Source organism: Pezoporus flaviventris, unplaced genomic scaffold (genome assembly GCF_033815535.1).
Source record: "Pezoporus flaviventris isolate CSIRO_AGI_PZ_B2104156 unplaced genomic scaffold, CSIRO_AGI_Pfla_v1 ptg000083l, whole genome shotgun sequence".
Lineage (NCBI taxonomy): Eukaryota > Metazoa > Chordata > Aves > Psittaciformes > Psittacidae > Pezoporus > Pezoporus flaviventris.
In genome coordinates this window covers 12825150-12851550 of record NW_026892631.1, presented here as the reverse complement: position 1 = coordinate 12851550, position 26401 = coordinate 12825150, and the positions used below count along the sequence as shown (strand labels likewise).

The 26401-nt window shown below is 43.6% G+C and overlaps 1 protein-coding gene across 2 annotated transcripts in view; it reads right to left on the bottom strand.

Moving 5' to 3' along the window:
* Nucleotides 1-26401, bottom strand: part of PTPN14 (protein tyrosine phosphatase non-receptor type 14) — a 121287-nt gene that overhangs the window by 48916 nt on the left and 45970 nt on the right. For both annotated transcript variants that reach the window (XM_061475421.1, XM_061475420.1), the window contains exons 2-3: nucleotides 23032-23357; nucleotides 15483-15652 (exon numbers count right to left, since the gene is read on the bottom strand). In XM_061475421.1, coding sequence (XP_061331405.1) covers nucleotides 15483-15652; nucleotides 23032-23205 — 344 coding nt within the window. In that variant the 5' untranslated portion in view covers nucleotides 23206-23357. The remainder of the gene's footprint in view (nucleotides 1-15482; nucleotides 15653-23031; nucleotides 23358-26401) is intronic.

Genomic DNA, 26401 nt, shown 5'->3' with positions numbered 1-26401 from the left:
CTTGGACCCAAGAAAGATTACAGAAAACATGAGATTAGACCCCCAAGAGTTAATAACAGCTTAGATTTACTTCCTTTACTTGTGTGTGTTGACTCAGTTCAAAATATGCTGTTCCCTGCCTTGAAAAGAAAACGCAGCTAACCTTCGAGCTGTCTCCAGTGTGGGAAAAGGTGGTTTAAGTTACATATGGAAGCAATATGAGTCAACAGTTTGAAAGTTCTCCTGGTAGCTAGCCAGGTTAATGGCCAAGCAGGTTAGAAGATCATGCTCAAAAAATGTGGTGAGTTAATTAGAACATATGCATACTCTAGCTCATACTCTGCAACACTGAAAAGAAATAGATAACTCTTTAAAACTGGGTTAAGTACAGGCGTAACTCTGAACTATTCTTTGGACACAGAACAAACACGAAGAGTCTTGACTGTCCCATGGTCTCCATTATGTCACTTGGAGTAACAAAACATACTGCGTGCACCCCATAAGCCCTTCCTCATTTTTCTCTATGTATTCTCAACATTCTCCTTCTGTAAACTCTGGAATGTCATAAATCCATCAGCCTTTTCTGGTTACATGTGCCACTGCGCACTGATGCGGAAGTTGAACAGAGTGGAACACATCTCCCAGTGAACAACCGGTCTGCATATGTAAGCACCCAGAAGCACATCCCAACATGATTGGCCCGTGGGTGCAGAGTAGCATGCGAGTGTATTCAGGTGTTACCTCATGCAGAGAGCAAATGAACATGTTCAAACTCTCAGAATGTGTGCTTAATCTGAACTCCAGTAGCCTGCAGTGAAACCTCCTTCATGAACACATGGAGCACTTTAAAAAACTCCCTACCAGTGAAAAACCTTTAGGTTGTATCACGACCTCATGTAATTAATGCCTGAGAAAGCTTTATTTTGTGGAATTTTACCTTGTAGAAAGCTAAAATCCACTCCATTCACTACTGCCTTCTACAGCAATCTGACGTGGTAATAAGAAAACACTGCTTGAAACGGGACACAATAAAGTTCTCACCTATCTATAGGCTGTCAGTAGAAAGCCTCATATTCTTGTGGAAAGATAGTTGAAGCAACTATATTAGCTCACTGCCAGCAGAAAACAGGAAAACTCAGGTTGTTTTCACCTCCCGAAGAGCTTGGTGAGCCTAGTGTTTCCACAGGAACAGTTGAAAACAGTCACCCCAGGCATCAGTAAATCATGGAACAAAACCATGGCCCAGGAAGTTCCACCATCTCAGTGAATGCAACCCTGCAGAAGCGAACACAGCTCTGATAACAACGGGATGTTGCCAGCGAAATACGTGAATCGGTGCCCTGTTGGGTGGGTGAAGTAGATCCATTTCATGAAATGAATAATTATTCTTTGTAAAAGCCTCAAAAACAGCTGAAGATATCAAGTGGAAAAGCAGCTGCCAAAGATAAAGCAGTGACCCAGCAAACATCTCACTGCACAGGAATCTGCCATCTTCCGACGCTGACATTTCGGCCAAATTCTTGAGATTTTCAGCTGCATAAGGGCCTCCATACAAATGCTTCTTTTAAACGCATTCAGAGACTTCAGACTGTACTGACATCCAATTGCAGCTCCTTTAAATTGCTTTATAACCTGCCAGCAAGGCAAAGAAAGATCAAAGTTACTCAGCTCCCTCAAAAAGGGGATGTTTAGAACTAGTTTTCATGGTTTGTCTCTGCCATAAGAGAAGGGGAAAAGTTTGCTCCAGCCTGCAGTGCGACAACCATAGGTCAGGAAATTTAGCTGAAGACTGGCACTGCTGCTGTAGCCAAGATTTCCACTGCTATCGAACTCTCAGCCATTTGAAAAGCAGTTAGAAACCCCAGTCATAAGCCTGTCTGCTCACAGGCTGCTGCTGATGGCTTGACCCTCTTCCTGATGCTTTCAGGCATCTATCTGGGACTTGCAGACCAGCAAGATGCAACTTCCTTTTCAAAACATGCAGTAGAGAAAAAGAGAATGAATCACCAGCAGAGGAATCCTGAATCATGCTGTGGAAATGCCCGTTTCTTCTCACTGATTACACAGGAAGTCCAGAGCAACTGTCATTCTCGAGGCTTCATCAGGAGAAAATACATGACTGAGGTAGGGTTGATCTGTGTCATGCAGACTTTTAAGTACTATATCCCATAGCAGCCTGCGTTTCCCTAAGGAGGAACTGCTAGTCACTGCTACTGCATCACATGGGAAGATAGGCAGGAGAATACTAGCCCCACTTTAGGTAACATATTCATCCGCAAAAAGCAGTGCCTTAAACTACACCGGGAGACAAGTCAGAAGCAGCACAGCAATCGGTGAGGCACACCATAATATTCACTGTGTGCTTAATGAATGGGCAGCCTCATTCTGCAATGATATGCATTGTTACTACACCTTAAGGGGAGAATAAGGCAGTCAAGCACTGTGCAATAGCCTAAATGACAAAGGCAGTCGATTAGAAGAGGAATCATCCTTTTCATCTTCATTTGAGGAGATGCATAAAGGCTGATGGGCACTTCCGTGACTCACAGCTAGGGATAACCAGTGTTTCCCATTTTCCACTCTCCTTACCCTTTCTCCTGTAAACCATAAACTTGAGCAGAACATCTTTTTTTTTTCCTAGGGAAAGCAAGATCATTCCATGACAGTAACTCTCTATAGACACTACACTAAAACTTCACAGAAGAGGCAGACCAGACATTATGCATTCAGTGATTTTCAGAGTAACTCTCAAATTCCTCGCTGTTAGCCACAAGTGAGAAATTACAAATAGATTTTTCCTGAAAGAACTCGCTCCTTTCTTTTGCCTAAAAATGTGGCAAATGGTTTCAATACGCACCATGCCTTCTTTCTAAAAAGCCTTACTTAATAAGACCCTAACGTAACAACTCAGAACCAAGCTCTGAAGAGTCGGACAGGGCCTTGGTAGGGCTATCACAAGTGAAGTGGGTGATAAGCTGTTCCTCTTTCAGAAGTTACCAAGCATCGCTTGCCCTGTACTTTGAAACTGTGCCATTTCATGCAAATGTCCCTTCTAGCTTATGGACAATAAGAATTTATTTTATTTTCTCTTTCTTCTCCTCAGTTGAGGAAGCAAAAGGAAACAGTTCTAGTACCAGCACGTTATTTGTTTGATACTAGAACTCCATAGGCTTGTTTATGTTCATAAGAGTGTATTAAAATATAAGGTATTTTTAGGCTACCCAATTACTTCTTGCACCTCCTCCATGCTGCTATGAGCCAAGTCCTCTGCTCCATGAACCTGCCAGTACAGAGGGATGCCTGTATATACAACATTTATACTGATGTAACATTACCAACACACCCACAAAACTGAACTGCACCCACTATCACACAAAGTCCTTTCAGACCCTGAACATTCTCATCTGTGGCCAATCCAAAGGGGAGACATGACTGACACTACTTAACAGCTTGGAATCAAGCCCTTGGATCAGTTTGAGACCACTGGAAACACTGAAAAGACAGTGTAACAGATGCCCTGCTAGTTTTCCAGTACGTAGTAGCATTCCCATTTGAAAACAATATTACCCTTACAAGACTTTTAAACGTTGTAACTGCTGCATAGCAAAGCCAAGGAACTACGTTCCTCCTGCATCTGCTGCCGTTTCATTTTCAGGTACAGGGAAATCTCATCACTACTGTAATCTCTTCTCAGTGCTCTTTCTGAAGCTAGTAGTAATGAAAAAAAGAGAAAAGGTATCTTAGCTTTAAAGAAGTTTGCCCTTGGCATATGCACACCAATAAAGAGCTACTTCACCCCTAAACTTAGGGACAGTTAATTTAGTTCAACTTACCTTTTCTTTTCATGCAATGCAGGACATGATGAAGTCTAAATGAAAGGAGCAATTCTGCCTTACAGGAAAGCAAATTTATCCCTCTACTTGCTTTTAGTTGTGTCTGTTTTAAGAAGACGACAATACACTAGCGATCTTCAGCGAACAAAACCATAGAATCATAGACTCAGAATCATAGAATGGTTTGGGTTGGAAAGGACCTTAATATCACCCAGTTCCAACCCCTGCCATGGGCAGGGACACCTTCCACTGTCGTGTCACCCAAGGCTCTGTCCAATCTGGCCTTGAACACTGACAGGGATGGGGCATTTACCACTTCTCTGGGCACCCTGTGCCAGCACCTCAGCACCCTCACAGGGAAGAACTCCTGCCTTAGATCTAAGCTGAAAATCCATCAAAACCGATTCCAATGGCAACCACAGCAAAAGCTTCTTCACTAAGTTTAGAGAAACCACTGATGAAAGCTCAGTCTTTGCTTTAGAAAGCAAGCAATGAAGGTGGCAGGGAACCTCCCTGTCCATCATGGTGACAGCAGCACACTCCCATCTGCCAGGAGACATTAATACTATGTCAACACAAAATTCAGGTCTATTTCTTTTTAGAAACAAAACTATGATAAAATAAAGTCCATTATTTGTTTGGCAATTTGTATCGCTACATCCTACCCTAAGCCTGACAGCCCATGAGAGCAAATACCTAGCTGAAGGTTTCTTGTGAAGTTTTCCATGTGTGCATAGATCTAGCTGGGCCATGTTGTTAAATCCAACTTCTCCCAACAAATCCTCAAGCTGTGTAAACTGCAGCTTGTGATCCACACGCTCATATACTCGCCTTAACAGAGTCTGCAGTTCAAAGAAAGCAGGATGTAACTTTCCACTTCATTCCTAAAAGTAAGCTGCTGCTTGCATGAGGTTGCTCCACTGCTAATTACAGCAAGATTTAAAAAGCATTTAAAAATATGAGGAAGAAGTTCTTTACTGTAAGGGTGGTGAGGCACTGAAATGGGTTGCCCAGGGAGGTTGTGAATGCTCCATCCCTGGTGGTGTTCAAGGCCAGGGTGGACAGAGCCTTGGGTGGCATGGTTTAGTGTGAGGCACCCCTGCCTATGGCAGGGGGCTGGAACTGGATGATCTTAAGGTCATTTCCAACCTGAACCATTCCATGATTCTATGATTCTAAGAATATGCAATCATATGTGCATGCAAGAGCCAAGAAGGATAGGATTTAAATAGAACTGATGCTGCAGGTTAACCCAGTGATCTACACAACACAAGTGTTTCTTGCCAAAAGCGGTGAGAACAGCTTCCTCACAGGCTGAGAAACAAAGAGTGGTGGGTGTGATTCATCCAAACACACAGCTTCATACACAAAGCAAGCTCCTCACGGGTAAAAACAGAAGCCAGATTTGTAGCCTCAGCAGCATTTCAACTGTCAGATATTGCAGGACAGACTTTTAGGCCCACTCAAAAGGTTTTTGCTTCCTTGCAGGAAAGCAGAAGACTCTCTCCCATGTATTAGAAGTCGGTTTGACCGCTACAGCAAGGTCAAACTGCTTCATTTATTCCTTTTGTTTCAGGATTATAAAGTGCCCTAAGTACCACTTTCAAACAGTCTCATGGACATTCACCTTCTGGAATTAAGGTTCAAACCTGTCGCATGCAATGGAGGGCACATTTTTCACATGGTGGTTTGCAGCCATGTCATAATCATAAGCAGTTGCTTCTTCAGGTGACCAGGAATAGGACACATAAGTGAAATGAAGCTGCATCAAGGGAAGTACTCAAGGAGGGCTTATAAAGAAAGATGGGGACTTTTTAATAAGGCCTCTTGTGATAGGACAAGGAATAATGGTTTTAAACTAAAAGAGGGGAGATTCAGACCATATATAAGGAAGAAATTCTTCACTATGAGGGTGGTAAAACACTAGCACAGGTTGCTCAGAGAGGTGGTGGATGCCCCGTCCCTGGAAACATTCAAGGTCAGGCAACCCGATTTGGTTGAAGATGTCCTTGCTTATCGCAGGGGGTTTGGACTGGATGAGCTTTAAAAGGTCCCTTCCAACCCAAGCTGTTCTGTGATTCTAAGTTCAGATTGGATGTTAGGAAAAGGTTCTTCACTGAAAGGGTGGCTGCTAACTGGAACAGGCTTCCCAGGGATGTGGTCATAGAACCAAAGCTTTCGGAGTTCAAGGAGCATCTGGACAATGCTCATAGTCATACAGTTTAGCGTTAGGTAAGTCCTTTGTGGATCAGGGAGTTGGACTCCATGATCCTTATGGGTCCCTTCCAACTTGAGACATTCTGTGATTCCTCCTCTGTCCACTGCGCAGATCTATGTTTTCTATCCATCTAGCTCCTTCTGCACTTTTGACATGGATGCACAATGAATGTACTGTCCCCTCTGAAGTTTCACAGGCCATGAATCAAGCCCCCTCAAAGCCAGGCTATTACTGAAGAGTGATATTTCTTTCTTGGGTAAAGTTAGGTGCTCCTTTTCCTTCTGGTTTTTGAATGCTACAGAGCACTTGGAGTCACACCTCTATTCCCTTGCTGTTTTACCCATCTAGTTTGAGCTTTAGTTTGAACATCTAAAAAAACCCCAGACTGAAATTCATATCATTACTTCATTTCAAGACCTGCAAAGTTTAGGGAAAATCCTACCATACTCAATAAAAATCACAAGCATGCACCATAAAATTGTTACATCATTCTACCCAGGCGCAGATTATTTTCCCCACAAAATCTGAAACATTTCTGCTCTCAAACTATGGTAAAAGCCATCCACATTCCACACCCCTCATGAGAATCAGCAAGAGCTGCTCAGTGTTCCATGCAAGCTCAGGCCACCCAATACAGACTCAGCAAGCATCTCCAACAGTACATGTGCCCAGACAGGCCAGGAAGACAGTTCAATGCCTCCACCAGCATGACTGGCATGGAAGGACTCAAGCTGATCCAGCCCAGGACCACTGAGGAAGCTCCAGCACTACGTGTAAATGGTGTATCTTTATCATGTCAGAAAAGTAGAAACTCAAAAGTGTTGCCATTCAAAGGGGCCCAACAAAAAGCATAGAGCCCTCCAAAACTATCTGTTCCACTAAAATTTAACATAAGGAAAGTGCCCATCAGGACAGTAATACATAGGAACACTTGAATTAGCCCCAGAACATAAAATGAGTGTTATTTCCTCGTGATCAGATGTAAATGTGATCCTGCCTGATGCCAAGACATTCCTGTTCCAACATTTCTAACCTTTGCCTTCAAAACACTCTGAAGCAGGAATGCAGCCTGGAGTATCCAGCACTGTATTTATAGTTATGCAACACTACTTTTTAGAACTGCTACATGTGTACTGCCCAACCACACACATGAAAACACGTTCACTTTCGGGTCTAAAAGCACAGTATAATGTAATAGATTAGATCTAAGCATCAAGAGTTCCTTCAAATATCTGGCACAAGGAGCTCAGCTTTCAATACCCAACACACAGAGAACAAGCTCCCCATTCATGAAGCAAGTCAGCTGGGAGAAGGGTTCGCCCTCCTCACCAAATATTTTATAAACAGGGAATTAACATCAAGTCTCAGGTCTGCCTTGAAGGAGTCCTTATTTTGAAGTCAGAGTTGAAACATCCACTGAAACAAAGAGCCAAAAAGAGCCAACCCCAGAATACTACTGAAAAGCCAAACAACACATACGCTGCAACAATACAAACACAAGGAGACCCAAGCAACTACTGCATATTATTTGTTGCTCTAAAAACACCATTAAAGCTAATTAAGGATCAGCCTGTTTACAACAAGTCAGGCTACAAGCCTCGTGGGGTTTTTTTTCCATGCTGCAGTAGCCACTCATATTAAAAAAGTCTATTAATTAAAACAAAACAATAATACCATCAAAGAAGCACCAAAATGCAAATACCCCAGACTGTCTAAGCCTGGGTGGCCACCCAGGGCTCTTAAGACTCTTCCAGCTTGCAAGCAGCTCCAGAGCTGCTCCCCTGCCTGGGTTACAATGAGCTGCTAGACTGTGAGGTAGCTGGGATGGCTGAAAGCAATGGTGTTTAGTCCCACATTCCAACAGCTGGAAGGTCAACATTACTAAGTTAGTTCAGGACCTATCCACGTTCTTGTCCAACAGAAGAGAGCCGAGATCCCCAGTGACTCAGGACTCGGGGACTGTAGCAACAGGACAAAGGGTACTAGGTTTAAACTTAAACAGGGGAAGCTCAGGTTAGATCTAAGGAGGCAATTCTTTACTGTGAGGGTGGTGAAGCACTGGAACAGGCTGCTCAAAGAAGTGTAAATGCTCCACTTACCATGCTCCACTGCCCTGTACAAGATTGTTCTACACCCGGACACTGTTTTTTATTGTTCTCTTCCATATTTTTTGCACTTATACACACACTTCTGTGTTTTCTATGCTTTTATGTTTTCTGTTTTGGTTTAGACTGCAATTGCCAGGTCCTGGTCCCACTCCCAACTGTCTCATGACTGGTACTGCACCGTATCTCCCAAAACTGGGAGAAAGGCTGACTCTGGGATTCATTGCTAGGTGGAAGTAGTTGTGAACCCCAGGAAGTCACAGAATCACAGACTGGTTTGGGTTGGAAAGGACCTTAAGATCATCCAGCTCCAACCCCCTGCCATGGGCAGGGATGCCTCACACCAGACCATGTCATCCAAAGCCCTGTCCAATCTGGCCTTGAACACCACCAGGGATGGAGCATTCACAACTTCCTTGGGCAACCCATTGCAGTGCCTCAGCACCCTCACAGTAAAGAACTTCTTCCTTATATCCAATCTAAACTTCCCCTGTTTAAGTTTAAACCCTTGTCCTGTCACTACTGTCCCTAATGAAGAGTCCCTCTCCACAATATATATAAAATATAGCAATATAGCAGTGATAGTCTGAATTTATGTGAATAATTTAAAGTTACAGCCACAGCCCAATGACATAGAGTTCTCTATAAACTGAAGCATACATAAAATACATGTAAAGTTGGAAATAATCTGTTAGAAGAATGGAGCTACCCTGGCTTATGCTTTGCGAGGATCTAGCCCAATGAGAGAAACAAAGAGAACTGACAGACTTTTTAACTGGAAATTTTTAAAACCGTGGGACTCTTCTGACCATTAATCAGTAACAAGGGATTGGCCAGGAGGAAATGGCCTCAAGCTGCCCCAGGGCAGGTTTAGATGGAGCTGAGGAACAATTCCTGCCCCAGAGGGTGCTCAGGCATTGGAACAGGCTGCCCAGGGCAGGGCTGCAGTCACCGGCCCTGCAAGTGCTCACACACGTGGAGATGAGGCCTCAGTGCCATGGGTCAGTGGTGGCCTTGGCAGCGCTGGGGAACGGTTGGACTGGATGAGCTTAAAGGGCTTTTCCAACCTGGCTGATTCTATGATTAATATCATATTTGCATTGAAGAGAGCACTCCTGCTTCTCAGTGAAGATCTGCAGCATCTTTCCAGTTGGAAAGAGCTCTTTCTAGTGTCAAGAGAGGGCTGTGTGTCATGACTTTCCTACACAGCATGAGCAGAGCTGCTCTGTAACCACAGCACAGCTCATCAGCACATGCACTGTAGCTGCATCTCCTCCCAGAAAAGACCGCAAGGAGAAACCGGTTGTGTTCATTGCTCTGGAAGCTACATAGCCTGCTCCTGGATACCATCTATCCAAGAGAGCAGCCATGCTCTTAAAACATGTCTGGAAGTACACCGTATACATCAAATGATGACGGTTCTTGGGAAAAGACACATTTGGACACAGCAATAAAGCTTCCTTTGCCAGAACCCAAACTTCTTTCTGCTTAGTTAACCAGTGATACTGAATGGTTAAATCCCGACTTGAATCTAAAGTGAGAGACCAAAATCTGGCCTCTTGTCTGCCTAAATACTCAAACTTTCCTACTTGCCTTATATCACTCTGTTCTTGCTCACTTGCCAACTCATGCAACTTAACCATGCATCTCTCTATTCCTCCCATTCTGTATGACAGAATCATAGAACAGTTAGGGTTGGAAAGGACCTTAAGATCATCCAGTTCCAACCCCCTGCCATGGGCAGGGACACCTCACACTAAACCATGTCACCCAAGGCTTCGTCCAATCTGGCCTTGAACACTGCCAGGGATGGAGCATTCGCAACCTCCCTGGGCAACCCATTCCAGTGCCTCACCACCCTAACAGGAAAGAATAATGATAATTCTCTGTATAATAATGAATAATGATAATACTCTGTATTTTCATAGGGGAAAAAAAATCATAAGTGTTGCTGAATTCTTAAGAACCACTGACATTAAAAACAACCTCTGGGTCTACCACAGGTATATTAGCAAGCACGGCCACACAACCTATCACAGTCCATCACTTCAGGCAAGCACAGCCTGAACAAATCAGTTGGTACATGTAGTGCTGCTTTTTCCCAATGCACTGTGATATGCAGAATAACCATTTTGGACAATGCAGTCACCACAAGGCTCAAATCTAAAGTACACACAGACTTCTCGGGCAGTCACAAGCTGCAGGACTGACCAAGCTTGAAGAACAAAGCAGCCTCATTTACCTTAAACCTTAACACCCACAGGAGTATCCACACCATCGAGCTTGCCATAGAACCAGGCTGGCACAGGAGGATATGGAATATCCAGCCTCAACACAGCAATTCAAAGCACCATGTAAAGACAGGGGTGACTGGTACAAGATTCCAGCTGGCTGTGCTTGTATTAAAAGCTGGCGACACAGGAGGATGTGAAACTTTAGCCTGTTCAAAACCAGGCAAGCAAAGCAGACTAAAAGCCAAGATAAGCTCAAGTAGGTGAGACATTTAAGAAGGACTTTTTTGAGAAGAAGGAAAAAAAGAAGTCCAGTTTATAAAAGACAAAACCAAAATAAGTAGATTTGCCAGAACCCTTTTCCTTGTAAACATGAAGCAGTCAAACACCATTTTTTATTCCCTCTACTTTATCCTCATGTGACTTAAAAATTCATACAGTCCTGAGAGTATGTTTGAGATGAACGCATCTTTAGTAATTCTTCATCTAACACTTCAAGAAACAAAGAGGGAAAGGCAGGGAATTGTGAAGAAGTATTTCCCTAAAAGACAGAAAAAGCAGCTGCAAGAAATGGGGAAGAAAAGGGTAAGGCAGCAAAACATGAGAGGAAATAAATGTTCTCTTAAAGAAGGGTAAATCTGAGGCTCATTTTTCACAGGCCCTCCAGAAAAGAGGCCTGACAGCCACAGGCTCTGATTTTCCACCTGCAAACACATTCATTCCCACACTTTGCAGGTGCAGCTATTCCATTCCAAGCAGCCCTTGTATTTTCTTTCCCAGGGAAGCTGCACTGCACGTTCTTCAGGGAAAATGCAGAGCTAACAGCTGAACCTGGGGCAAAAACCCGGTGCAGCCCAGTGCAGATGCTGGGTATGTCCCTCCCCGCATAGCTGTGAACACCAGATCTCCTGTGCACAGCACAATGGGGACCCACTGGTGGCACCCATACCAGGAGCTGCTCTTCCTTTACAGGATTATGCCCCAATCTGGACAGCACAGACACCACTGGGTATGACTGGGTTCAGAACACGTAGTAAGATACTGAAAGCTTCTTCCAAGAAAGGAAACAGGAAAGCCAGACCCAAGCACATCTTCATTCTTTCATAGAAGGCAGAGCAGTAACATGTATGGAGATGGAAGATACTGCTGAGAGTACCTTAGAACTGCAAGGGTGAGGGGGAAGACCATGGGCTGTCTGATACTTGTGCAGAAAGCAGCACTGCACCCACACTGTCAGAAAGCCACAAGAGTGTGTGGGTTCTCTGAGTTTGGAACAAGAGCACAGTGAAAGGAAGCTTGTTTACTTTAGACACTGCACAAAGAGTGATTTTTTAAGTAGTAAATGGTTGAAAGGATGCCTCCCCTCTGAGGGGTTAGCAGAAAATAAAAGGTACATTGATATTTCTAATCTATGCAAATATCTACTCTACGGGGCATCACAAAGACTTCTTTATATCAGGCAGGATGCAGATCCCAGGTGCTTTAACTATGCCAGAAGCATAGGTAACATCTCCACCTGCGGTGGCTGCTCACTCCAAGAGCAGCTGGGTGAGTAGAAAGAGGTTGTCTCTCAGTAGGCTCCCATGGAAAGTGCCTTCTGCTAATGTGCCAAGCCCCCCCTGCTCCCACCCAAATGGCTCCTGCTGTAGCTGTCATCGAGCATGGAGAGGGGTGGTTTCGTTCGTTTTTTCATGTGCTTTATCACAAATTCTTCTAGAAACTTCCAAATTACAGCAATGACAACACGGTGAAACTCCTACTGACACCTTCAGGTTTCAGTGTTTCACCACCCTCATCATAAAGAATTTTTTCCTTACATCCAGCCTCTTTCAGTTTAAAAGCATCACCCCTCATCCTATCGCAACAGGCCCTGCTAAAGAGTATCTCCCATCTTTCATATAGGCCCCTTTTAAGAGCTGAAAGGCTGCAATAAGATCCTCCTGGAGTCTTCTCCAGGCTGAAGAACCCCAGCTCTCTCAGCCATTCCTCACAGGAGGGATGCTCCATCCCTCTGATCGTTTCTGTGGCCTTCTCTGGACCCTTTCCAACAGGTCCATGTCCTTCCTGTACTGCACACTCCAGAGCAGGATGGCGGACTGTAGGTGGGACATCATGAGAGCAGAGTAGAGGGGCAGAATCCCCTCCCTTGACCTGCTGGCCATGATCCTTTGGATGCAGCCCAAGATATGAGTGGCTTCCTCTGGGCTGCAAGCACACATTGCCAGGTCATGTCCAATCTGTCATACCATATTTTTACCCTTCTCCTCTGGGATACTATCACCCTCCATCCCCCAGCCTGCATTGAATCCAGGATCCTGCAGGCATAATTAGCATTTCAGGCTTCCGACAGTAACGATAAAATGGAAAGAAGTTTGAATTTTCTCAATAAATCCTTACTGTTTCACCTGAATATGAACTTTTTTGTACAAGGATTCCCCCTGTCAGTCCCAAGCAATAGCAAAACACAAATGGTCCAGAGATTGTTCGGATGAGTCAGATGGTCTTCCAAATAAAAATGATTTAGGAACACTGCCTTAGAGCCACTGACCAACCCCACAAGTAAGGCTCCTCTCGACCAACAAAACCTAAAAGCTTGGATCATTTTCCCTCTTTGCAATGACAGCACATGAGGCGCAGTTGCCAGAAGCAGGGAGGAATAGTCAATTCAGGACAAATCTCTCAAAACCAGCTATCAAGCAAAAAATCTATAACCTAATATATAATATATACTACATAATATACAATATATGAAAATATAATATATATTATATATAATATGTATAATATATAATTATATAATATATAAGCCATCTCAATAATTCAATTCTTTGAGTTGTGAGTACTTGTGGATTATGTGTTTGCTGAAGTTTTCTCGGAAGACTTTCCATCATCTTCAAGGAATATCAATCAATCCTGGAAATCCTGGAGTCTACTCTTAACTAAAAGCCTGGACTGAGAGACGGGTTTCACCTCAAGCTCCAGAAATGGCCAAGAAAGCTCAGGGCTGGAAATGTTTTCACCAAGAGAAGGTTACAAAGGCAACAGGTTCACTGCTAGCAGTCCTGTCACTTGCTTTGCAGCTTCAGCCTTTGGTGATGGATTGGTTTGGTGGTGGTGGTTCTGCAGCTGCCCAGAAGGAGATGGAATCTGATCACAAGTTCTGCATTGAAGACAGATTTGTCATGTACGTAAACACGAGTCAAATACATAGGCCCAGAGTGGGTGAGTCTAATGCCTACCTCACCATCACAGGTAATTGCATCATGATCAAACCTAATCCTAAAAGCAACCAGTCTCAATTTCAAATCCGTTTGCTTACCAAAAGTGAACAAAGAAATACACAACCTCCCCACCTGCCCATCTAATCACACTTTAGACTAAGTCTTTCTCCACCACTTGGTTCAGAAGAGTCCTCCATGTCCTCCACCACACTGCTTCAAACGTGAGATTTACTGCATCTACCTAGAATTGCACAGTTGAAGGTTTCCTGCCATCACATCACCTACATCACATCATCACAGCAAAGCGATTCCACACTGCAGGAAGCAAACAAGCAAAAATCTTAACAGGCTATTCTGTACCTGAGATCCATTAGGGAGCTGCTGGGTTTGCTACAGACACTTAAAGAAAGGGGCACTTATAAGACTGCAGCTTATGTTATCAATCACTTTCAGAGAGAAACCCAATTCAGCAGCCACTCCAACTGAGTGTCGTGAAGTGCAATTGTCACTGAAATGTTTTGTTATTACCAACCTGGGAAGAACAAGCAAATATACCTCTGCAGGTGAGCTGTGAATGAGCAATCAGCACTGCAGGCTGCAGCTTGAAGAGGTAATAGCATCCAAGTAGCTACAATGCTACCTTGCACACAGCTAGGCCAGGCTTAGGCTGACAAAAGTGAGCAACAGGCATTCTGACTGCATGTTAAAGGATTCTGAAGGAAAAAGCTATGAGGCTTCCCTCTCCCAACATGTACAAAGCGGGAACACACAGACACAGACAAGCATTGATGTTCAGTCTATTCCCAGGGAAACTGAAGCTTTGTGATGCTTTCAGTCTACTGTTTGGCAAGAATTCTGCACATACAGTAGTCAAGGGACTGCTCGACAGCTGCCACTTGAAGAAGCGAATCTGTCACATCCCACCAAAGTCAATTCTCCAGTGTTCAAAGAAATCCTTTAAAATACATAAACTTCAATATGAAAAATGCAATATAAAGAAAAAGCCACTTTTTTCTCCACTACTTATTTAGCCACACTGACCATGTGCAAGTTTGCAGCAACAGAACACTGTTTTCAGTGCAGATGCTTCCAGCACCCCATAGCCCTCACCCACTTATCCCAGGCTTTACCTTTAGCTGTGCTGATGCAACTCTGCTGTAGACCAGATAAATGAAATAATTCTGGTTAAAAAGCAAACAAGCCCACCCATTTCGGGGTGAGGTGGGCTTGTTTTCTCCCCTTTTTTTTTACATTCAAACACAGCACAGATGTGCAAAAACCACACAGTGATGTGGTTTACAAGAAATAGCCCCTCAAAATAGCTGCATTGTTACAACTGCAGCACAGGGCTCCGAATAAAAGAGCAATTCCCACTCGAGTTGTTTGCAAAGGTACACCCTGAACATAATTAAAGGAATAATGCCCTCTAACAATTTTCCTCCTTTTGTGAAGTGTAAGGGGAAAAAAGTCAGGAGTGGGATGGGCAAACCCCAGAAAAGATGCCAAAGTTCACTTTCAGCAAAGCACAGGCAGACATAAGAGTAACACACAAAAGCTGTATATAGAGGTCCTTTGCCTATGGCTTCCTTTTAATCAATAGTGGGTTACAGAAAAGACTATGTTCACCATGGTCCCATTTAAAATTGAACATGTATTTATGGCTCCCTTTTTGTTCCTGCAGTTGGTCATGTATAATCATTCACCGGTATTGCTTCCCCCCCACAAAACAGATATAATTCAAGAGGTGACTTCTCTAACTTCTCCCCATTTGTGCAATCACCAGGAAAGGAAAGAACCAGATGATACCTAAGCAAATACTGAGTGCCAGAAACGGAGCAACTGCCTGTTCCCTCCCAGCTGTATCACAATAGTGTGAAGAGAGGAAAAGCACATACCTTGTTACCTCCTGCTGCAGTCGGGAAACACTGGGCACGTAGAACATCACCCCAAAGAAAAGCAAAGGCTCATTGGCAAATTTGTCCAGCTGCTTCTTTAGAGGTTTTTCCAGTTCAACCCAGCGGACTTGCTGGCTCTTGCTAAGAAACCAAAGGCCGAAGTAGTGTGTCTAGATAAAGAAAGCAAAGAGTGTCAGTTTACCTTGTTCAGCTAGATCACACACACGCTATCAATGACACAAATGCAAATAAGAACAGATGGCATTGTGTACGTTTTTCCATATGCAAAATCAGAGTAATTTCTTTTTTACTGCCCTTTATTTTTAGGACAATCTTGAAGGCAATGATAAATTAATATTGCAATAAACTTCACGGAGTACTATCTGCCCCTTCCCATCTCTTTCAAGTGCACTTGAAAGAACTCTAGCTGACGTTGTAGCACAGGTTACATAAATGATTTACAGACAGTGTCTGAGTCTTTGTCTTCATTTACACTGAGCCTTGTGAACAAACAGCAAACACTAGGTCTGAATCAAAGCACAAAGGCTTCAGGAGACTCTGGATCACTGCAGGCAAAGCACTAGGACTCTTCCAACTATGAAATGCAGAATGCAAACCTACATGTATGTGTCAAAGTGTATTTGCCAATAACAGAACCCAATACAGAACGTGTTTACTTTTTTAATGCATTCACAAGGTTTTCTGATGGATACACTTAAAACATGCAGCACCCAAGTTGTTTGCTCTAGGCTTTTACAGAAATACCTGGTTGAAATCCTCAGCCATTTCCTATCCTGTGTAAATCTGTAGTCACCTCCTGTATAAGCCACACAGGACAGTTGCTGGTGGAGAGCAATTAACAAGGAACAGTGTTCGGAACTGGAGCTTCCAATACGACAAATGGGTAATAAGCAGCCCATCCGTCATGAAGGGTTCTACTGAAAAGCTCTTCAACCAGTGCATTGAATATACCGATGTACTACTGCAGGCAAATGCATACTGTAACTAACAGCAAGTACTACAACTACAGATCTGGAGAAAAGGAGAAAAAATGCATTCATATTTAGCAAAGGAACTCATCCCTCAGTTGCTTGGAAATCTGACTGTAGCCCAACTGTGAAGCTTGTTTCAACATCTTCAGTATTTCAGCTGAGATCATCTGGAGACTTCCAGCAGTGCCTTCAATACACAGTACCACTCTGTACTAAACACTGGAATGAAGACACTGTAGCTGCGAGAGGAACTTCTGTGGGCACCAAGACTTGAAAGTGGGATCATTCCTATTCCTGCTTATTTCTCTCATTTTATTTCAGTATAGTTTCTTGGCATTTAATCCAACTATTCCCTATTCCATAAAGACTTTCCAGAACTTTCCATTGGATTAGATTAAGCCTAAAACACACACAACACTTACTGTGGTGCTATAGCTTAAGTGGACAACAGTCCTTCCACAGGCAGTCAAAATCCTTTATATATATGTCATTTTTAAATGAAGATACTTGAAGAAAGACTAGAAAAACCTCTATTTGCTGTTTTATAAAGCTTTCATTTGAAATGACTTTCAATGCCTCCAGAAAGTTTGGCCTTTAAATCAACCATCAACATTTCACCACCTGGATTTTCCACAAGTTCATGCTTTGATATATAAAGTCTTCAAAAGCAGCAGGCCAATTGTAATCACTACTCTTTGCAAAAGCCCCCATCAACAGCTCGGCCAGAGCAGCGTTTAACTAAGGTGATAACCTAATTCAACTTAATTCCTCAGTTAGGCCTGACAAGCATACAGTGAACAGTGCTCAGCCCTTTCTCTTTGAGCTCACTTTGGTACAGTGAAGCAAGAGCATTCCTTTTTTGAAGAGAATCAATACAATATTTCCTTGTAGAATTTAAAGGTATCTTCAATAAATCCATCAATCCAGGGCACAAATAAACCAAGAAGACAGCATCTCCCATAGGATAAACTTAAACCAAACCTAACCAATTCACTGATACATGTCTAATCTCCTTCTGTAGCCATCACTGGATAAAAAGTTCTTACTGACAAGCTCCCCATGACAGTAATTAGATTAAAATGAAGGTGGGAGGTACAGCAGAGATGGCAAAGGAAAGGAATTCACATGAAGGCAGAAAAAAGCAGTGATTTTACCACCTCATAAGGGAAATCCTTTAACGCAGAAAATCTTTAAAATCACTGCAGGGCTGCTCATCTCAACAAGAAACAGTGCAGAGCTGTGGAAACAGATCTTCCATATGACTGTAAAAAGGTGATTCACATCACCTAGGACCCAAAGTTGCCACGGCAAGTACTTGTAAAAGATCTGGCGACTAAAATGATTTGGAGCCTGAAGACTAAAAGAGTTACTCGAGGGATTATGAGGGTATTGCAATTAAACAGCTCAAAAGAGCACAGGAGGGCAGGAGGACAACAGAAGTTTAGATTTGCTACAGAAAGGCACTTCAGGTACCAAATCCAGACTCCTGAATCACTTCCAAGGGTTAAGAACCGACTGAAAGGAATGCAGTGTTTAAGCTTCTAGACTCCAGCAGACACAGCGGGCTGACCACAGCAGCAGGCATTTCATGCAACTGAAAGATGACTTTTCTTTGAAAGCAGCCTGGAGAGGATCAGGCAACTGGAGATGAAGCACAGGGGCTGCAGAGCAGCGCTCGAGTCACAAATGCATTTTGGAGAGACCAAACCAACCATAACCAACACAGTTGTGTGACTATCAGCTCCCTGCCACTAGGAACTTCACTTCCTGAGAACATCAGCATTTTTAACAACCCACAGTGGGAAAGGACTTGTGTAGCCACTACATCAAATGCCTGAAAAAATTCTATTCCCTAAGAACATGAGTAATGCCCAAACAAGAACAGAGCAACATGGGATGGAAATGGCTGGACCATCAAGTTCAGTATGCTATCAAGAGGCATGACTGTCTCAAGGGCCTTATGCAACCCGTTTCATGTATTGCTATACACTTCAGCCCACAAAATATTTTCAGAGTACAGATATCCCACAAATTAGATGAAGGAATATAAAATTAGGATCTTTTCCTCAGTCAGTAGCTGATTGAAAACTCAGTTGATTCCAAAAGCTGGTCCATTTGTCCATCTATACAAAGTAAACCATGACTTCAGTATTCATGGAGTAAGCATCTACGCCTATCCCTGGCAGGCTCTGAAGTATCATGGGCTGCTCTAGCAAAGTGGCAAAGAAAGAGAATGATGCTTCCAGTCACAGTTGACAGACTGATGATACACACTGAAGGAAAGCTTTTCTTAGTGCCAAATGTATGCACACACATCCATTTGACACACACAGACTTTCAGTTGCTACTGCACTGAAGTTGGTCTGCTTAACCTGCAATTACACAGAGCTCTGTTAGAAAAGAGTTTACATTCATTTTCCTCTCAAGGTTTAAAAATCTGCCTTACCTACCAAACATGATTCCATAAGTGGCACAAGGAAAGTGGCTTACACTCCTCCAGGACCTGTAGTCCTCTGCTAAAGCAGCAGACAAGAACCAGAGCACCAGCACATCGCAACAACTCTACGGGAAAAGCTGACCCTCAAGATATGGTGAGCCAGGAAAGAAATCTGGATACACAAAACCTGTGCTGAGAAGTCTTCCAAAAGAAGACATTATAGCTGCCACTTCAGAAGGCAACATACTTGCTTGGGACTTAGCTACAGTACCAAACCCAGAACTACCCCTGCCTTTACGTCAGGCAAAACAAGTAGAATTGTCAACAGCAGATGACAGCCACTTACTAAACCAGCAAATCTCATTCAAAGGGATCCAACAAGACGGGCTCAGTGTTTATTAAAGCATCTGGTTAAGCGGCCAACTAAATATTTACCCTTGATGAAGAGGCAAAGTTCCAGCTCCTCTGGGCTAAAAGCATTAAACCCTGCTATCCCGGGGCTCTCGCACCACTTCCAGCAGCCAAGTGTTCCTAGAAGGTCTCTTGTCCAAGCACTGCCTGAACCCTATCCTAGCTTTGCTGCAGGACAAGTCAAACCAAGCCAAACTGCAAGGCAAGCTAGCTGCCAAAAACAGGCTTTCAGGAGGACACAGAAAGCAAGGCCAGAACAGCAGCAAATGGCCACCAAAGCAGTCAGCATCTGTCTGAGGTGCTCAGCCCGCTCCCATCCTGCAGCACCTCAGTGCTGGAGGTACCGCTGGGAAACAGAGCATGAAAGAGTAATTTTGGTTGGAGAGGACCTTCTTACCATCCCAACCCCCTTACACCACGTCAGCACATTCCATCTTTGAACTTCTTATCATTTTGCAAATTGAATTAAGAGGAACAAAAAGGAGAAAGAGACGTGGAGTCTCGCAACAGAGTTGCACGGATTACTCTGCTATTTCAAGCAGATTCACTTAGTCTCACTCGAAGGGAAAAATGCCATTACATTGGGGAAAAATATCCTTTTTGTAATCTGTGCATACACATAAAACAGTATAAAATGACATTTCCGACTTTGTCTTTTCTCTCTTTCCCTTCCTCCCCTCTTCTCATCTTTACTTTTTACATAACGCTGGCCTAAGAGCTCATTTCACTGGAAGCAGTAATTGTTCAACTAGGAGACCTGATGCTTTCTAAAGAGCTTTGCTGAAAAGGATAAAACCAGGTTTTACAGTAGTTACATGGCTACACTTTCTACTGACCTATCCCTGAACCCTGACTCAGGCAGGCAGGGAGCTGCATTCCCCAGAGATCAAACAGAAATATGCATAATCCATTAGATACCGTTTTTCAGTCATGTGTATCACAATTGACAGTCCTTCACAACAATGCCTACAGTAATCTCAAGCAGTTCGGCTTTTTAATAGGGGTATGTGGACAGAAGAAGTCGTCTTGATGGATGTATTCCTAACACGAAGGTAAAGCATCAAACAAAAATTGATCTTTTTTGTTAAGAGAACACATACGAAGGACATGGAGCTGCTGGAGCAAGTCCAGAGGAGGCCACGAGGATGCTCAGGGGCTGCAGCACCTCCTGTATGGAGACAGGCTGAGAATATTGGGGCTGTTCAGCCTGGAGAAGAGAAGCTGCGTGGAGACCTCAGAGCAGCTTCCAGTGTCTGAAGGGGGCTACAAGAATGCTGGAGAGGGACTCTTCATCAGGGACTGCAGCGATAGGACAAGGGGTGATGGGTTCAAACTGAAACAGGGCAAGTTCAGGTTAGATCCAAGGCAGAAGTTCCTCTCTGTGAGGGTGCTGAGGCGCTGGAAAAGGTTGCCCAGAGAAGTGGTAAACGCCCCATCCCCGGCAGTGTTCAAGGCCAGGTTGGACAGAGCCTTGGGCGACATGGTCTAGTGTGAGGCATCCCTGACCATGGCAGGGGGCTGGAACTGGATGATCTTAAGGTCCTTTCTAACCCTCACTATTCTAGGATTCTATGAAAGAGGTCAGTAATTCTCTTCTCCCCTAAACACTGAAAGCAGCAACGGATGCTACCAGAATCAACCAGAAAAGGAGATTTTAAAAAAAAGGCAACAATTTCTGTCAAAAACTGCTCTCCTGTTGAAATCTGAACCTTGCAAAATGAGTTCAATGTTGCCAAAACTTTGTTTGGGAAAAAAAAAAAGGCAGGGAGGGTAATGAAAGAAGGGGAAAGTGTTCCAGCAACATCAAAGCATTCTCTTCTGTGTTGTTCAAGTATTTTTCATCTCGAAACACAAACATTTTGTGCTGACATATTTCTTTTTGCATGACACAAATCAGTTTGAAAATGAAAGAAACCAAAGCAATAGAAGAAGCCCGTGGAATTGAACACTGAACAGAACAACTTCCTTTGCTGCTCTACTGCCCAATCTCTTTTCTCTGGAAAATTCTGAAACTTCAGGCTTTGTTCCCAAGTGGAAAAAAAACACATTCCAAAATCAAAACATGCTTTGTGGAAAAGAATGCTGACCCACACGGCACTGCTGTTCACAAACACAGGTGAAGCTCCAGAGAGAGCCATTAGGCCCCAGACTTCTACTCCACCAAGCAGATACGGATTCAAACAGGGGCAGTTCAGGTTAGATCCAAGGCAGAAGTTCTTTACTGTGAGGGTGGTGAGGCACTGGAATGGATTGCTCAAGGAAGTTGTGAATGTTCCATCCCTGGAGGTGTTCAAGACCAGGTTGGACAGAGCCTTGGGTGACATAGTTTGGTGTGAGCTGTCCCTGCCCAAGGGAGAGGGGTTGGAACTGGATGATCTTAAGGTCCTTTCCAACCCAAATCATTTCATCTTTCTATAAGCCCACAAGGAATAAGAGGAGAACCACATCATTCATTTAACTCCTTTTTGCACTGAAGGGAAGGACCTGACCTCTCTGTGAGGACACCCTAAAGCAGCACCAATAGAAGAAAAAGAATAAAAACAAAGGAAAACAAGTCATTTCTGGGAAATGCTCACCCCTAGAAGGGAAGGGGGAAGATTATTCTACCAAAATCTACATAAAATCCAAGGAAGAAAAATCATCATGCAATATTCAGACTCTGCCCTGTTCCTGACTACTCACACACAGAGTGAGATTCTTTTCTCATTCTTTATCATTACTGATGTACAAAAAGGGATTTTTGTTTGGTTTTCATCTGCACTAGTTATTTGTATGCCAGGCTCCAGCTGCCAGCATTACCATGAATGTCTTTCATTTGTTGCTCCATTGCTGTGGAACAACAAACGTAAGACACTTCAAGGTTACCTAGTTGATTCTATGACGATTAGATTTCCCAGCTGTGCATAGAGAAAGCACCAGCCAGGACAGTCATGATAATGCAGCAACTTCCAAGCGGGGTTTTTAACTTCTGATTTGCAAAAGCCCAGAAGTATGCAGGATGCATGTAAGGAGTCCATAGAAAGTGAGATAATGCAGTTCATTTGTGCCATGCATGTTGGAGAGAGATTTTTATAAAACATCTCAACGCTCAGAATAACACCGAACTCTACAGCGAGAAGTAGACAATAAAGGATTTCAGTCTTTAAGAAAGTAAGACTGAGTTATTCACCCTTTTCAGAAGCATTGGGAATGTAAAAGCAGCCTTTCAGAGTTTCAGATGTGAAATATTTCAGTTAAACAAAATGAAGGAAAAAACCACCATCCTCAAACTGTTACAAGTTGCCTTGGTGTTAACACAACTGTTGCTTCTCTCTGAAACAAGAATAGGAAGGTGGACACTTAAAAGCCAGTGATTTCCCTCCCACTGGCATAATTCAGTCACCAGCGCTGGTGGAACCAGGGTTAGGTTCAGTCAAGACTTATTGTAACTCAGCCATTGGCATCCCAGTTCAACAAGTAACACCCATCACTTTCTAAGAGAAGAAGAAAGTTCATCTTCACACTACAAGAGCTCTCAGAGCTCTGATGAATGAGCAGCAGCGCATAACCCCAAGTGCTGTTCTGCCTTCAGTTTTCATGCAGCCAGAGTATGCTTGCCCAAGCTCTAGCTCCGAGAATACCACGACTGAAATGAACAGCTTCCCCAACTGGGATCAAAACGTGTCAGATTATACACAGTGACACATGGTCTTTCCCAAGATTCTCTTACCTCGCGTAACTCCAGCCTCTGAGCGACAGCTTCCAAGCACTCCTGCCCCGTGCTCTCCACGGAGAGGGTGCACTCGATCACATTGCTGTCCAGCAGACGGATCCTTGTCACAAAGCAGTTCTTGCTCAGGACGTTGTAGCGCCTGGTCCGTCGCAGCTTCAGCCCGAAAGGCATGGCTGCTGGCCTGGAAGGCGGCCCCTTCCCTGTGCTCTTCCCAGAGTTATCAGCACCCTTGTCGACTCGCCTTGAAGGCTTCTTCAAGTGCCACGACTCTCCTCCAGAAATAGAGGTAGCTGTCCATTCCCAGGGAGAGCTTCAAGGGATTCCTGCAACAGACATACAAATCCGTAGAGTTAAGTGTGAAACAAGATGTTCCTAAAGTTCAGCGCAAAAAAGCTTAAAGGAAAAGAATCACATTTTAAGCCATAAACTAAACACCTCCATGCACAGGACTGCCAGGCACTTACACCTCCCAGAAGAACACCTCATACAACACGTCTTTCAAAACTCTCTTTTGGCACTGAATGCAAAGCACAGATTTAATTGCAAAGCCCTTCTTTGAGAAGCTCAGAACAAACAGCAACTCTTCAGGGCAGGCATCCAGAGGTGCTAACTCTCCCACCATTACCCCCACCACAGGGGTCCATAACATAATCTTCAAGTTAAGTTTTGGTGCCCTCGGGCCAGCTTTGAAAGCTAGCTTAAAAAAGAGAAGGAATAGAGGCATTTAAAAGAGGTGTGATTCTGAAAGAAGAAAGGCTGGCTGCAGCCAGCAGGAAACGCACCTCTGAAAAAATAAACCCCCAAGTATGCATGTGAAAGGCAAGAAGCATCCAAGCCATTTCAGAGAAGGCTCCTCTGATGCAATCCCTGACATGTTGCTCACTTCCAGCTCCAAAGCAGTTCTGTATTTCACCCTTTCAGGTGGAATGAGTAACTGCAGGAAGACAACTGTCAGACACCTCGATAACACTCCGTGAGAGGGAGAGAACACATACTCTAGACACTGGTTCTAATGACTACTGATATTTATCAGGGACACATGCAACTGTGAAGCCAAAATACAAAGTAGACAGAAGAAGCAGAGATACCGAAAAAAGGACATTTAGTGGATCTGTGAGATCCACTTCTCTCTCAAAGCTTAGTTAGGAGCAGGTCCAAGCTAAACCAAACCAAAGCATTTACAGCTTTAAAACGTCACTTTTCACGTGCAGAGAGGCATGGAGTAAAAAGCAAACTACTTGCTACCAAGCCTTCCTGGTTCCATTTGAATATTCTGGAGCAAGAAGTGAAGGGACATGAAAGCTGGCATTTAAAAGTCCACTCCTTGTAACAAATAGTACTGCAAACAAAAGCTACCTCCCATTTCCTTGCTGCTTAGGAGAAGTCCTGAAGAGCATTGCCAGCAGAGTAGGCATCATTTAGCCCAGTGTGACGTTTCAAGCAGATATTAGTACATTGCTTACGTGTATCATCTGGCAGAGAACTGCATGACTCGGTTATTTTCACTTTTTACTGCATGTAGTTGCTATGGAGATCATTAAAAGCAGCCCAACTGACTACAGGGATTATCGTTATACTAGAAACAGAACCATCACGTATTTGAGTCAGTGTATTTTCCAAAGCCAGTATATCCCCATGCTTATTAGGGGGTTAAAGCAACACAAAACAAACCCCAAAACACAGAAACAGAAAACCACAAGCAACCCTCTCACTTAGGTGTGTGACTACCCTGGTAGCCTACTAGCTTCACCAGAGCAAAGCCTAGAGACTTTGAGAAGGGGCTTTGCTATTTGACTGAAGTGCAAACAAACCTATCACATTAGCTCCTGTAGTTTAATCTCCCATTCTAACTTTCATGGGGTCAGAAATAATGTATTATTTTCATAGGACTGCATGAGAGAGCTGTTATACCTTGCATGTCTAACATCAGAAGCCGTCCAAGACACATGAATACATCTTCACAACAACCTGGTGACCCATGACTCAAACAAGAGGAATTGAAACAAACATTAGCCAGCTTGTCCAACATCACTCAGGAGGATGGCAGCAGAGCCAGGTACTAAAACACACAGGCCAAGCTACTGCTTTAACCCCATGTCAACTATTTGGCAATTATCTTGCCGACAAACGTATCCAAAACTGCAGCATGAGGTTGAAAAAGTGGGAAGTATGGAAGGAAATTACAGAGAAGGAAGGGTGTGGAGGACTACATCTTATCAAGAACAGCATTTGTGTTCAGTCTCTGGCTTTGCAGATTATTCTAAGCCAGACACATGGGGAGTTTTAGCTAGCCTAAAAATAACCCCTTCCCTTTCATTACTGTTAGCTGCACACATCTCTTTGCAGAGTATGAGCCATCCTCTATACAGTAGTTGTACAGTTAGTAGCAGCCTAAAGATGTTCTTCACTGTGAGGATGGTAAGGCACTGGAACAGGTTAGAACAGGTTACCCGAAGAAGCGATGAATGCTCCATCCCTAGCAGTGTTCAAGGCCAGGTTGGATGGTTGACATGGTCTAGTGTGAGGTGTCCCTGCCCATGGCGGGGGGGTTGGAACTAGATGATCTTAAGGCCCTTTCCAACCCAAACCATTCTATGATTCTAAGAAATCAATGTCAGTTTACAAAAAGTCAATGTGATTGGCCTTGCTGACCAGGCACAAGGAACGCTACAGCTTTCTGAGGATAAGCCGTCCCAGAAGACATGTGTGCAAACATGCTGTTCTGGAATAAACCCACTAATTCTTGTACAATGGCAATGTTGACATGGATTGCAAATGAATTACTCTATCATAAACAAGGATATTTCCCTCCCTTTTCCAAAAGCAGTAAAGTATCAGGCGTTTTCCTTTAACTCTGCTGAAGGTGATGAGTCAGGCATACAGATTTGATAACAATGCACTTCGTGCCACAGGGTTTGGGGTACTTTTTCACTTCACTTAAATACACATGAATGCCTGATGACAGCTGTTCGGTACAACTTGTCACACTTAGTTTGCACTTAAAGAATGAATCAAGACAGCTCGAAATGGCTCCGATCAGCCCAGCCTGTAGCAACGATTAATTTTCAATCCAATGCACATGTCTAACTTTCCTGTTTACACTTCTTCTGGATGACCAACTTCCCGTTTGGGTTTTCTGGTAAGCTTCCTAAAGAAGATCTCGAAGGCCCTGGTTACACACAGGTTCCTAAAGCAACCAGTGGTTTTTGTTTGTATAATCTTAAAAGCATCAGGAGCATTCATTTGTACTCACAGTTATTTTGCAGACAACTGAGAAAAGAAGATGATGACAAGAAACAGAAGGGTTTGGTCTTTCAAGTGAAGCATTATTCCATTACAGGATCTCCTTTCCTGGCTAAAGGATTGC